Genomic DNA, 14887 nt, shown 5'->3' on the forward strand with positions numbered 1-14887 from the left:
ATCCATCCACCCACCCACCCACCATCCATCCATTTATCATCTGTCCACCCATCATCAATTTATTCATTCATACATACATACATCCACCCACCCACCATCTATCCATCCATCTACCATCCATCTATCCATCTACCCACCCACCACCCATCCATCCATCTACCATCCATCTATCCATCTACCCACCCACCATCCATCCATCCATCATCCATCTATCCACCCATCCACCCCATCCATTCATCCACCATCCATCTATCCACCCATCCACCCATCCATTCATCCACCATCCATCCATCCACCCATCGACCCCATCCATCCATCCATCCATCCACCCACCCACCCACCACCCATCCATCCATCCATCCATCCACCCACCCACCCACCACCCATCCATCCATCTACCATTCATTTATCCATCCACCCACCCCATCCATCCATCTATCCATCCATCCATCCACCCACTCACCCACCATTCATCCACCCACTCACCCACCATCCATCTATCCACCCACCATCCATCCATCCATCCATCCATCCATCCATCCGCCATCCATCTATCCACCACCCACCATTCATCTATACACCCACCCACCCACCCACCATCCATTCATCCATCCATCCATCCACCCACCATCCATTCATCCGTTCACCTACCATCCATCCATCCATCCATCTGACACTTTTCTGTTCCACAAATACTAATTAAGTACATACTCCTGGACTGCCCTGATAAGCCCTCAAGGTTCAGAAAAAAGAGACACAGCCCCTGCCTTTTAGGAGCACCCAGGGAACACAGGTGATAAAGATTTTGAAGATCGTTAAAAAAAATGTTTTAAATACTTTATCCAGTGAGATTCTTAATTCAGCCCAATGAGATCAGGGATGACTTTGAAATAAAAGGCCTGCCAAATAAAGGGTTGTAGGCAGGGAAGGCATTCCAGGCAGCAGACACAGCCCATACACTGCTGGGCAGGTGAGAGAGAGCACTGCTCATTCAGGCAATTTGTCAAGTGAAGGGCATTAGCATGGGTTGCAGAAGGGAGCTGATGGCGTGAGCTGTGCCATGACACTGGCTTTTGGCTGTAGAGTGGAGGTCTCAAAACAGTGACCCACTGGCCACAGTGTGTGTGTGTGTGTGTGTGTGTGTGTGTGTGTGTGTGTGTGTGTTGCTTGCAAGCCTCTGTTGAAACACTGGAAGACCTAGCACAGTTGGCTGTCATCCCGCCTAGGAAACCACCAGGTAGAACAAAACAGTGGCTGCCCTGCTGAAAGGGGCATGAGCTATCTAGTTCACTAAAGTTGCCCACAGCCCACCTCACATATTGATGTTACCTGCCTGGCCCCAGCCCCCAGGTGAGTTCGCAAGCCCTGGCATAGAGCCATTAAAGGGTGTTTTAAATGACTCCTTGGTCTTCCTTGGTGTGATTTATTCAGTAACTTCTGAGCACCTTGAACCCAGGAAATGGGTTCCCAAGAGCCTGATCCAGGCTTGGCACATAGTTGGACATCACTAAATTTACATTGAACTGAATTGGATGTACATGAAAGATTTTAGCACAAAACCTCTTCTCAGGAAGCTGATAGTCCCCAAAAGATCTCTATCACACATTGAACACTAAATTAATTTCCAGTTACCCTTGATCACATTGCCTGACTAATTTTCTGCAGTAAACCCTTAGTAACTTCTAGTTTACTCAGAATGTTAACCAGCCCTTCAGCATGTCTATGATGCTGTGTGAAACTATACTCATACTCATACTCTCATTCATTCATTCATTCATTCGTTCAACAGACATTTATGGAGCAACTACTCTATGCCAGAAACTAAGTAATGGATTGGCAACTTATTAATAATAATAAGCAAAGAAGACATACCTGATGCCCTTCTGAATTACTAATCTGCCCAAGGGTGATAATGGTAGAATCCATGCAGCGCGCCTGGTCCCGGCACTGTTCTCGGGCTCCCCTCCCCCGTATCATTTCATTGGCTGCTCACTAAAGCCTGTGCCGGGGGCCATGTCCTCATGCTTTTCAGAGGTGAGTGAACTGAGGCACAGGAAGTAAATCGCCCACAGGCACACAGCTAGGGAGCGGCAGGGGCAGGTCTGAACCCTCGCAGCCTGGCCCCCAAATCTGTGCTCTTTGCCACTTGTCTTACTGGAATGACACAGGGAGCCCTGGGGTGCCCCCTGCTGTGCCCCCTGCAGCAGGAGAGTGCTGGCCTTATGCTGTCACTCGGGTGGAGTCTGTGTTAATGGAACATCTGTACATAATAGCTCATTCCCTTGACATTACATCCGCTGCTGTTTATTTTGGTAAGTGGGGGACACCTGACGCAGGACTGATACCAGGAAGCAGCTGGGTGCAAAGTCACAGCTCATCACATAGTTTCTATGTGGCCTTAGCTGTGCCGCAACCAGCTGCCCCAGGGTGTGGTCCCTGGAAGAGATGCCAAGGCCAGGGAGACAGCTTGGGCCTCCTTTGCGCCTGCATTACTCACCCCTGTCCATGCCCCCTCCATGCCTCTGTCGTCTTCCCAAAATGCATCGCCACTTTCTCTTTGTTGGCCCAAGAGAATGCCAGGGCCTCCTAGGTCACACTTGCTGCTTGATCACTCAACCCCTTTCCTTTCTGCTTTGCTCCCTGGAAGGAACGACCCGCCTCCCCTCAGCCCCAGCTCAGCACTGAGTGCCCAGAGCACACACCTTCTGAAGGAAAGAAGGTGGCCCAGAAAAATGGATGGCTTACTCAAGGCCACATAGCTAGTAGGTGGCAGCTCAGAATTTCACTGTCAAAGTAGGTTTGAAGTTCACTGTGGACTCGAACCACTGTGTTTTTGGTCATTGCCAGACCCCATTTCTGGCCCAGTACCATGGCAGGTGGCTCAGTCAATGTTTGTTGAGTGAATAAGTGAACAACCTCCTTTAACTCTTCCAAAGAAGACCAGCAATAGAAAAGAAAGGCTTGCAACAGAGCAGTGACCGCAGGGGCAGGTTACAGGTGGGGTGAGAGAGGGCATAGAGGAGATAAATGGCGATGGAAAACATAGAATAAAAAGAAAATGAAGGCTTGTGCTGGCTGTGTTGATAAGCTATTTGCCCACACTTAAAAATTCCTACCCAAGGCCGCCACCGGGAGGCAGGTGGGTGGTGCTTTGCTGAAGATGTTGAATCAAACAATGACAATCCAAGCAGAGGGACAATTAGCCTCTGACACCCCAGTGAACTCTAATGAAGAACCCAGAAGCCTCTGACTTCCTGCTTTCCCCTGGCACCCAGCGTCCATCTCCCACAAAACAGCAAAACAAATGAGCACTCTGTGCAGTCACCAGCCAGACACGAGGGCGTGGACCATGTTGCTGGAAACGGAGCCCCTAGGATGATATAGGGGAGAACTGGCCAGTGGGGTGTCATGAGATGCTGTGAGGGGCATATGCCCTAAATTTCAAGAACGTGATTCGATCCTCAGGGGCAGAAATGAACTTGCTGTCTCTTCATCCCCACTGATGCCTCGGGGCTGGCAGTGGTGGGTATTCTCAAAGGCCTACAAACCCTCTGGAGGGAATTCTCCCCAAGTTACTCTGTGGCACATACATGCCAGGTGATACACACTGTTTAAAAAAAAGGAGGAGGAGAAAAATGAACGGATTCATTTCCAGCTAATGGTCAGCTCCCTCGAGCTAATTCTGGGGCCATGTGGGCAAGCAGGCACAGGGGATGGCTCGAGTCTACTCCACGGGCTTTCAGTGCCGGGTCTGGTCCTCGCTTAGTGTCCGATTGGGCCAGGCTCTCATCCCACTAAGCCTCAGTGTTCCTGTCTCTAGAATGGAGATATTTTTTTAAACAGGAAAATAAATTTATTTTGAAAGCAATGAAAATAGTTACCTGTATTGTCTTTTCTGGGGCAAAGCAAACTGCATGGCTAATTATAAAAATACCCTGGGCAAGACGTGTGGTCCACTTCATTTTATTTGCTCATCTTTAAATTGTTGACAGTGTTACAGATGTCTCCCCGGTACCACTCTTTTCCCCCTTTCACCCAGCCCTCGCCCCACCCCTGGCCTTCACACCCTATTGTCTGTGCCCATGGACTTTGCATATGTTCATATAAGTTCTTTGACTAATCTCTTCCCATCTCCCATCACCCCCCTTCCCTCTGAGCTCTGTCAGTCTGTTCCATGCATCTGTGCCTCTGGACATATCTTGTTTCTCAGTTTATTTTGTTCATTAGATTCCACATATAAGTGAGCTCAGGTGATATTTGTCCTTCTCTAACTGGCTTATTTTACTTAGCATAATACTCTCAGGTCCATCCAAAGGGTCCATGCTGTTGCAAAGGGTCAGAGATCTTTCTTACAGCCACACTGCACTCCATTGTGTACATGTACCACAGCTTTTTATCCACTCATCTACTGATGGGCACTTAGGCTGGTTCCATTCATAGCAATTGGAAATAGCCCTGCTGTGAACATAGGGGTACATATATTCTTTCTGATTGGTGCTTCAGGCTTCTTAGGATATATTGCTAGAAGTGGGATCACTGGGTCAAATGGCAGTTCATTTTTTTATTTTTCGAGGAGACATCATAGTGTTTTCCACAGTGGCTGCACAGTCTGCATTCCCACCAGCAGTGTACTAGAGTCCCCTTTTCTCCACACCCTCGCCAGCACTTGTTGTTTGATGATTTGTTGATGGCGGCCACTCTGACAGGTGTGAGGTGATACTTCACTGTAGTTTTACTTTTCATCTCGACTATGATTAGTGACTTTGGGCATTTTTTCATGTCTGTTAGTCATCTCTGTGGAGAAGTGTCTATTCAGGTTTTCTTTCCATTTTTTAATTGTATTGTTTGTCTTGCTGGTGTTGCGTTGTACATATTCCTTATATATTTTGGAAATTAACCCCTTATCAGATGTATCATTGGCCATGATGCTCTCCCATACAGTGGGTTCCCTTTTCATTTTGATGCTGGTTTCTTTTGCTGTGCAGAAGCTCTTTAGTTTGATGTAGTCCCATTTATTGTTTTCTTTGTTTCTTTTGCCCTAGGCAATGTATTGGTAAAAATTCTGCTGCATGTGATGTGTGAGATTTTATTGCCTATGTTTTCTTCTAGGATTTTTATGGATTCATGAGTGACATTTAAGTCTTTTATCCATTTTAAGTTTATTCTTGTGTATGGTGTAAGTTGGTGGTCCTAGTTTCAATTTTTTTGCATGTAGCTGTCCAATTTTTATGATGGGGATATTAATAGTACCTGTCTGTTACTGTGTGGGGATGAGAGTTAATGCAAGTAAAGCTACTCCCAAGTGAGTCATATATTGTAAGTGCTTAATAAAGGGAACTGTTATTAATAAATGCACCATGCCCTGGCCAGCTTGGTTTAGCCATTTAGAATGTGGGTCCATGGACCGAAGAGTCTTGGGTTCCATTCCCAGTCAAGGGCACATACCTCGTTTGTAGGTTCAATCCCAAGCCCTGGTCTGGATCATGTGGGAGGCAACCAACCAGTGTGTGTGTGTGTGTGTGTGTGTGTGTGTGTGTGTGTGTGTCTTTCTCCCTCCCACTCTATCTAAAGATCAATGGGAAAATATCCTTAGGTGAGAATTAAACAATAATAAATAAATAAATAAATAAATAAATAAATAGTTGTTAAATGTGCTCATCTCTGGTGTAACAGACAGTTTCTTCCTTTGTGTCCAACCTCAGTCATCGTCCCCTGCACCCCCCCCCCCCCCCCGCCAGCTTCGGCCTTTCTCATCCACACTCAGGGAATGGAGCAAGGACAGACTTCATTAGTGAGTAGCTAACCTGGATACTTAATATTAGATACTATGTAACATTCTAGTATGAAATAGACTCCATGTGTATGGAAAGGGGAGCTGAGGCCCAACACAGAGTGAGCATGTGACACCATTAGCAGCTCTGAGAGAAAGTGGGGTGTCATCTTCCACACCTCTTACCCTTTGCACACGTTGTTCCCTCCCACAGAGCCCTCTTGCCCTGTCCACCTGTTCAACGTGCACTCTCCTCACCGGGTGTGAAGCATGACACTACTATTGTTACGACTGCTTTACACTCACTGGGCCATTCTGCAGATCTGGGGAGAAAAGAGACTTGCACATGGGCACACAGGGGCTGCTGTCGGAATCCCACCTAAGCCCGAGGGGCTTCCCATTGTCTGATCTCCACTCTCCCACCACAGGCAGTTCTGTGCCCCAGTAGCCAGCTGCAGGAAAGACTCTCCATGCTCCAAGTGCTGCCTTAGGGCAGCGGGACGGTGGGAACAAGGCTGGAGCCCCGGGGTGGGACAGCTGCCCCGGGGAGACCTGGACCTCAGGACAGAACCTCCTGCCGACCTCCTGACACCAGCAGCCAAGAGACTGAATGCTGAGTCTTGCAGGCATCACCCTTTATTTTCCCCTTTCTTCCACTCCAAGAGGCAGTGCCCCTCCATTCAGTTCAGTCTCGAATTCCCACCTGATCCGCACAAGGGGCACCTCCGGGGAACAGCTGAAAGAACACCCCTGGAATTGTCCATGGTGTGGGGAGTTCTCACGTGTCTGCAAATCACAAGGGCTGACTCTGCTAGCACAGAAGAGTAAAGACAGGCAACCGGAAGGAGGAAGGATGCATTCGAGTCACTGGGGATGGCAGCAGAAAGGGGAGCATGGCTCTCTTCTCGGAAATTCTCAAGAACATAATTTAGAAGGCAGAGACAGAGGATTTGCAGAATGTAATCCCAGGAATTTACTCAGCTAAGATAAGCAACTCTGCCCTTCTCTGAAGACCTGCGTGGACCAAGGAACCATGGTGTCAGTGGCCTGCTCCAGTTCACGTAACTGCCATTGCAATTGGAAAGTTCTTCTTGGTATCTGACCTAAGTCCTCTTGAGGCTCCAGCTTGAGCTCTTTTCTTACAAATCTTCTGAGCTGCCTTTAGGAAGAGAGGGAAGAAAGGAGGGAGAAACAGGGTGTTATCCTTTAAACCAGCATTTTTACTTTGGGGAATTTATTCGACAGATATATACAAAGATGTTTACCGAAGGTTTGTAGTGGCCAAAAAATTAAATAAATACTGTCCAGCCATGGATGACTATTCCAGGAGTATTACTGACATAGAAAAAAAAATCATCTGGCATACAATATTATTGTATGATCTCATTTTGTGGTGATCATCATTATCACTAATTATCTTTATAATATAGGCATAGAAACATCCTGGAGATATCAACCAAATGGTTCGCAAAGCTCTGTGCTGGTTATTTAGTGTAGGACAGAAAACTGCCTTAACACTTAGAGGCTTACAACCACAGTAGATGATTATTTATCAGGGCACTTGGGCGACCGGGGCAGCCCCTGTGCCTGCATCCAGGAGGAGCGGGGATGCAGTCACTTGGGGGTTCTACTGAGCTGGCTGGAGACGGCTCACGTGGCTGTTGGATGTCAGCTAGCGCTCACCTGGGTTTTCAGCCAGAGTCCCTACACATGGCTTTCTGTGTGGGTTGAGCTTCTCACAGCTGGGTTCCAAGAGGAAGCACCCCAAAAGCAAGTATTCAAAAAAACCAATTATGCCCAGCCGGTGTGGCTCAGTAGTTGAGCGTGGACCCATGCACCAAGAGGTCACCGGTTCGATTCCTGGTCAGGGCACATGCCCAGGTTGTGGGCCTGATCCCAGGTGGGGGGCATGCAGGAGGTGGCCAATCAATGATCTCTCTCATCAATGTTTCTATCTCTCTCTCTCTCTCTTCCTTCCTCTCTCTCTAAAATCAATAAAGAAAAAATATTTTAAAAAACAACAACAAAAAAGAACCAGTTATGACCCTAGCATGCAGGGTCACTCTTGCCATAGTCAGCTGGTCAGAATTAAGTCCAGAGCCAGCTCCAACTCCAGAGGAGGAGACCACACAGGGCATGACGACCAGGGGGCATGGCACTGGGGCCCTCTAAGAGGCTGGACGCTGCACTTCCTCTGAAAAGATAGGATTGAGGCAGACTTTCATTTTCTGATTTTTAGTGGTAGCTAACCGTATAAAGTCAGGAGACAAGGCCTGGTGTATTGTGCTGACTCACCACTTGCTTGCTGTGTGACCTCGAACAAGTCACTGAACTTCTCTGAGCACTGATGCTCTCAAACCATAGTATCAACCTCACAGCACGGGAAGTGAGATATTGTGTGTGAGCCCTGAAAAGTGCCCTGTTTACACTGAACGCTCAGGAAAAGTCAGCTAATAATATTACTATGCACTGATATGTTTACTTTTATACAAGTGTGTTTTACTTTGGTAATTGAAAAAATTTAATTTTCAAAGACAAAAAAGAAAAAGAAGCATTGCAGAACTAAGAGATTTAGACCCAGAACTCCCAGTCAATACTCTCTCCAGCGGCCTCTCACAAAGAACCTGCAGGGACGCTTGGGACAGAGAAACAGCTGGGCAAGACCTGACCTCGCTCTGTGCCGTTGGGAGCTGGGGTCCGACAGCCTCACCGGTGTCCTCTCAGCCACTCCCACACCCACCCTCTCAAGTTTTAGCACAGCAAGCTGCAAAGTACAGGCAATAAATCCCCCCAAGAGCATGACAAAGAAGCTTTGCCGTCACCAAGCGCAGGCTTCCTGCTACCCCGGAACTTCAGCCTGTCCGATGACACCATGAACGGAAAAGATCACCTCTGTAGAAGCATTGCGTTTTGATCAGGAGGTTCATGATTGGTTAACAGAGTTTTGCTTAGTCAGAGAGAAAAGCGAGGCGTGGAGTCCCCATCAGCGACGACAGGTCCTTCACTTCCCCGCCATGAACACACACCACTTCCTTTCTTTAGGGCAAAACGTACCTCTGTGGAAACGAAAGGATTTTTTGATGTGGGGAATTATAACAAATATCAAGCCCTAAGAGTTCAAAGCTCTATCTTCTCATTTCTTCTGTAGAGCATCAGTACGCAGGCACCCTTCCTTCACCCTGCGGGTCCCGGGTGCCCACACATCCGCCTCACCCCGGGACCCCCGATGTTCCTGGTGGTGCCTGGAGGGAGTCCCCCTGCACAGAAGTAGGAAACTAAGTGTATGTGGGCTGGTTTCTCAAGAGCAGGAACTACCAGCAACTTAAGGAAATGTCAAGTAGGGTTACTTAGCAATTTTGCTTGGAGTTGATGTCTGCCTGCCTTAGAACATTGACTAGACGGGGCAGAGACATTTTTAAAGAGTTTGATATGGAAAACTTCCAGTATCATACATCAAGCAGGGTTCGACTGGGCAGTGAGAGACAGCAGTGAAAAGTCAGAACATATACAACATTTTTCCTGGGGAGACCCCGCATCTGTTCATTCCGGCCTCCTAAGAGTTAAGAGGCGAGGGCAAGGTGGGGCCAGGAGAGAGTGTGCTCATCGCTCAACGGGCAGGAAAGCAGCTTCTGAGAAACGACCACAGCACTTTCTACACCAGAGAACGGGGAAGCTCGTCCCTCCCTCTCCTACGACCAAACTCAACAAAGCACTTCATACACCTGAAATTCAGACAGAGCTAGAGTCACCTTCTGGCTACCCCACTCACTCAGTGTGTGGCTTCAGGCAAGTCACCCAAAAATCCGAGCCTCAGTTTCCTCATCTGTCAAACAGGATGGAAATAGGACAGGGAAGAGGCCTTCTTTCTGCCCCGTGAATACCGAGTTCATGCCCACCTCAGGGGCTTTGCAGTTGCCATCCCCACCGCCTGGAACCCTTTCCCACACATAGGCACACACAAGTACACACACACACACATATGTCTGTATAATGTGTGTATATGTATAAACACATAGACATGTTTATGTACATGTGTGCATGTCTATGTGTATATATAAACAGCTATAGACAGATATAGATGTGTGTATATCTATTGTAGAGATATGTCTATATATGTATGTACATGAATAAATAAATTGCAGTAAGTTTACACAGTGGAATGTATATAGCTGTTCAAATGAGTGACCAAGAGCTACATGTATCGACAGACACAGGTCTCAAAAACGAATGTTGACTGAAAGAGGAGCATGCTAATGAGCAGATTCAGCACCAAGGAAAGTCAGAGGACACCACATGGTGCTGAGGACGCAGCCCTGTGCGGCCTGGAAGGGAGGAAAAGAAGGAAGGGTGAGGGGATAGGACCACAGGCATTTAAATAAGACGTCAACTCTTTTTTTAAAAAAAGAACCAATGTAAAGATGACAGAATGTTAAAATATGTTTAACTTGAGTACACCAGGGTGTGTATATTGCAAGACATTTTTTTACATGTGAATTAGTGTTTAATATTTTAAAAAGAGGGAGAGAAAGAAGAAGAGATATCCAGACCCAGACCCCAGCTTTGCCGCTGCTGGACTTCAGACAAGGGGCTGCACTTTCGAAAGAGCATTAACCATGTTCAGAACTCAGGGTTGGCTCCCAGAGCGTGTGAGCACAGACCTGTACAGTGATGTGCAGATACTGCCCATTGGAGCAGCATTTCAGAGGACCCCCAATGACTTTCCAGATGTGTCCTATTTAAAGAGAAATTTGTTCTCAAAACTGATCAGAAATGAAGTGGATGCATTTTCTAAACAAATCTGACCTCCCCAAAAAATAATATAGTGCTGCTGTCTATGCAAAAACTGTACACAGCCGTATCACAGGGACTACGAAAGCACAGGTTGTTTATTAATCGTGACTGTCCTGACGGGCCCAGGGGTGCTTGCAGGGATAATTTAATGTCTCCGCTATTATTTTTAATTATGGGTCATGTGTGTAGATCACCTACTCAAAAAATAAACATAATTTATTAATTTTTTTATTGTTGACAGTATTATTATTTTTAAATTAATTGAAAGGTCATGATCTTCTCCACCCCTTCAATTCTAAATCTACTTAAGAAGGAGAGGGCCTGAAATCCAGTTTCTAAAAGGTTCTAAGAGGTCATAGAGTCCAGTCCCCTATTGGACACGTGCAGCAGGAAGAGCCATTGCCGCCCCTTCTCCCTGCGATCAGACAAAGGAAAGAGCGTGGGACTTGGGGTGCGTGTGTCTGGGTTTGGCCCCGCCACCACTGCTTCCTAACTCTAAGCAGTTCCTTGAGCTCTCTGAGCCGGTTTCAGGTCTGCAGTGAGGACAGCGGCAGCTCACCTGTCCTGACTGTGTGAGGACAAAAGCACATGACAATATGAGCAGAAAGCACTGTCCAGTAGTATCTAGACCTTCCCAGGGGTGACACTGCAGCGCAAGGTGACCTCCCGGGAGCCCGGGCTCTGCCCCTCCACCCCCACGGGCGTGTGAAGCAGACAGGCACCGGCCCCACCCCAGCCGCACAGCCGCCTTGCTCCAGAGGTAAAGCAGGTTCTCTTCTCTCCACAGCGAACATCCTGACCGTGATCGTCCTCTCCCAGCTGGTGGCCAGGAGGCAGAAGTCCTCCTACAACTACCTCTTGGCCCTCGCTGCTGCCGACATCCTGGTCCTCTTCTTCATCGTGTTTGTGGACTTCCTCCTGGAAGACTTCATCCTGAACATGCAGCTGCCTCAGGTGCCCAACAAGATCGTCGAAGTGCTGGAGTTCTCCTCCATCCACACCTCCACCTGGATCACCGTGCCGCTGACCATCGACCGCTACATCGCCGTCTGCCACCCGCTCAGGTACCACACGGTGTCCTACCCCGCCCGCACCCGGAAGGTCATTGTCAGCGTCTACCTCACCTGCTTCCTGACCAGCATCCCCTACTACTGGTGGCCCAATATCTGGACTGAAGACTACATCAGCACCTCCCTGCATCATGTCCTCATCTGGGTCCACTGCTTCACTGTGTACCTGGTGCCCTGCTCCATCTTCTTCGTCTTGAACTCAATCATCGTGTACAAGCTCAGGAGGAAAAGCAACTTCCGCCTGCGCGGCTACTCCACGGGAAAGACCACGGCCATCCTGTTCACCATCACCTCCATCTTCGCCACGCTCTGGGCGCCCCGCATCGCCATGATCCTCTACCACCTGTACGGGGCGCCCATCGAGAACCGCCGGCTGGTGCACGTCGTGTCCGACGTGGCCAACATGCTGGCCCTGCTCAACACGGCCATCAACTTCTTCCTCTACTGCTTCATCAGCAAGCGTTTCCGCACCATGGCGGCTGCGACGCTGAAGGCCTTCTTCAAGTGCCAGAAGCAGCCGGTACAGTTCCACCCCAACCACAACTTTTCCATCACCAGTAGCCCCTGGATCTCTCCAGCCAACTCACACTGTATCAAGATGCTGGTGTACCAGTACGACAAAGATGGAAAACCTATTAAAGCGTCCCCGTGACCGTGCAGTGGCACCAGTGCCTCTGTCTAGTTCGTTGCCAGGCCGGGGCAGCCGATCTCTGGGCTGAGCAGCAGCTCTCCGTAGGAGTGCCACCTGACTTCCTGTCCCCACTGACCGAGCGGTTCTCAGACTGGTGGCTGAGAAATGACGGAAGAGAGGAAAGGAGAGCATGCCTCTTGTCTCCACCTGTGCAGCTGCTTTCGCAGTCTCCGTGACAGCTGCGGTTCTCCGGTCCGAGATGCCGCTGGAGGGTCTGCCATCATCCTGCGGCCATCCGGACACGGAGCAGAGAAACACGTGAATGCCTGTGACTCAGCCTGGCACCACTCACACTCGCGGGGACAGTCATGTCTGCGACACAGCGAGCCCACACTATCTGCAAAGAGCTGAGGTTATCCGTCACTGCCCAGTGCCCTTCCAGCAGCTAACCACGCTGACCAATTTGGGATTTTTCCAAGGTGCCCTTTGTCCTAGGGAGAGCTGTGGTTTTGAAGTGGCTCTAGCAACCCTACCTGCAAAATGACTCGGTGAGAACAGGGTTGTATTGAACCGCACCCAGACCCTGGCCAGAGCTTCTTTGGAAATGCTCCAAACCCACATGCAGTCCTTCTGTTCACCATGATGTATACATTTATCTGTCTCCAAAACAAAGGCCCTGCCTGGTAATGGGGGGAAAGGATGATTTCTTGAGCCCAGAAAAAAAAAAAAAAAAAACCTACTCTTGCCATTGTTTCCATCCATCCTCTTGTGAACTGCAAAACCTTTCAGTCAAAGCAGCTTCTTATTGCAATACCACCTCAGCTTCCAGGGAGCCCCCACATGGGGAGTGGCCAACCCTGCCTCCCGACTCGCTGGAGCCCGCACCAGATTGTTCTACTTGAAGTGACTTCTGAACTAGATTTATCTTTGAGGTCAGGCGCAGTAACTCTCCAGGTGTGAAGAGAGGCAGCTCCCGCTCTGCCCCACAGTCCAGCCGACGTGGCCATTCGGCCACAATGCAGACACAGCTGACATGGACGTGCCCGCGCTGCCTGCTGTCTGCCCTTCCACGCACCTGGCGCAGAAGGCTGGTGCCCGTTTTTGGCAAAGCTATTTAATCTAATCCTTTGCGGAATGATAAAATGTAAACGTATTTATTTATTCTCCCCTTGCCTGTCCAAGGCTAGAACAGTTCGAGGTGGTGATTAATAGACGCTTCCCTGAGGACCACCACTCATGTGCTCATGCTCACACACACATGCACGGACACAGGTGACGATACTAGCTACTATGTATCCACTGATGTGTTTTGAAAAGAAAATTCACACTGGAGTTCCTCTTATTTAGCCTTTTCTTTTTCCTCTTAGATTCCCTGCTCTGGAAGAAATCTTCCAGAATAATTTTAGGATTTTGTAATGTTCTTGGTGATCAGACAAAAAGCAGATGGTCCACCTGGAACCCTTGGTTACTCGGGCATTTCTGTTTCTAAAGGAGAAGCCAAGTCTACCCTTGGAAAGAGAATTTTGACACATTTGTGCAGGAGAAGCAGCCTGTTCGACAAAAGCCCTGAACTTCAGCCACTGCCCTCAGTACTGACTCAGTGTAAGTTTAGATGATGGAGTCCTGATTATCCTAATTCCGACTCCTGCTTCAGACCTGCGGAAGAGTGTCATCTTACCCAAAGGTTAGGTTCTAAAGTCAGTGCAAACAGCAAGCAAACAACATGCAGCAGAACCGAAGCTGCCTGTGCAGCGCCCCCGGAAGGAGCCTCGTGGGACCACATTCGGTCCCTTCAAACAATCTGACACAGCTGAATCTTTCTTGAGCAATGAGAATCTTTCTTGAGCAATGGAGCAGGTTGCTGTTTTTTGGGTTGAGGACAAGATAGGTCCATGATGTATGACTCTAAAGTACCTGAGAATATTAGGATCAGCAGTGTGGCCACATTCACAGAGGTTCGTGGAAGTTGTGTGACTGAGGGACAAGCAGGTCCTGGCCCTGCCACACTCTCCCCAAAGCAGGTGGACATGGAGGCAGGCTCCCTACCTCCCTTAAATTGCATTTCTGGGGTTTTTTTGCTAAGTACGTGTGGTCAAATGCGTGTTCATTCAACGTGTGTATGCTGTTACTCCACCACATTCCTTTATGAAAAAACATTGACCAAAGGCTACCTACACTAAAAGATATAGAGATAGATATTTATTTTTTAAATCCGTCACTCTGGAAAATGCTAGTTTAAGCTATAGTGACTGAGCCACGGTGCAGTAGTTATCAAGGCCGGGCAATTCCTTTTCTAGAATATATGTAAGAGGGACGTGTGTGTCGGCGTCAGTCTCGCTGCCCCATGGTTTTAATTATATGTAAGAGTTAGTTGTTGAGGCTTAAAAAGTAAAAACTGAGTGTGCCTCCGGAAGGCTCTCCTCACGCACATGTGTGTTGCTTCTATCGACAACATAGGCTGTACCGACCGGTATTGTCACCTCCTTTCCTTCTGACTATGTTTTGTATTTTGATAAAATAATATCTAAAAGACGTCTGATTTTTTAATCTTTTTTTGCATTCTTTATTTCTTTTTTACAATTACATATTACTTTCAGTATTATTTTGTATTCGCTTCAGGTGACA

At 48.2% G+C, this 14887-nt stretch overlaps 1 protein-coding gene across 1 annotated transcript in view; it reads left to right on the forward strand.

The window, feature by feature from the left end:
- Positions 1-12283, forward strand: part of GPR139 (G protein-coupled receptor 139) — a 38639-nt gene extending 26356 nt beyond the window's left edge. Inside the window, exon 2 of the mRNA XM_036280706.1 lies at positions 11349-12283. Within this exon, the coding sequence (XP_036136599.1) occupies positions 11349-12283 (935 nt within the window). The remainder of the gene's footprint in view (positions 1-11348) is intronic.
- Positions 12284-14887: the final 2604 nt, after the last annotated feature.

Source organism: Molossus molossus, unplaced genomic scaffold, assembly GCF_014108415.1.
Source record: "Molossus molossus isolate mMolMol1 unplaced genomic scaffold, mMolMol1.p scaffold_m16_p_3, whole genome shotgun sequence".
Lineage (NCBI taxonomy): Eukaryota > Metazoa > Chordata > Mammalia > Chiroptera > Molossidae > Molossus > Molossus molossus.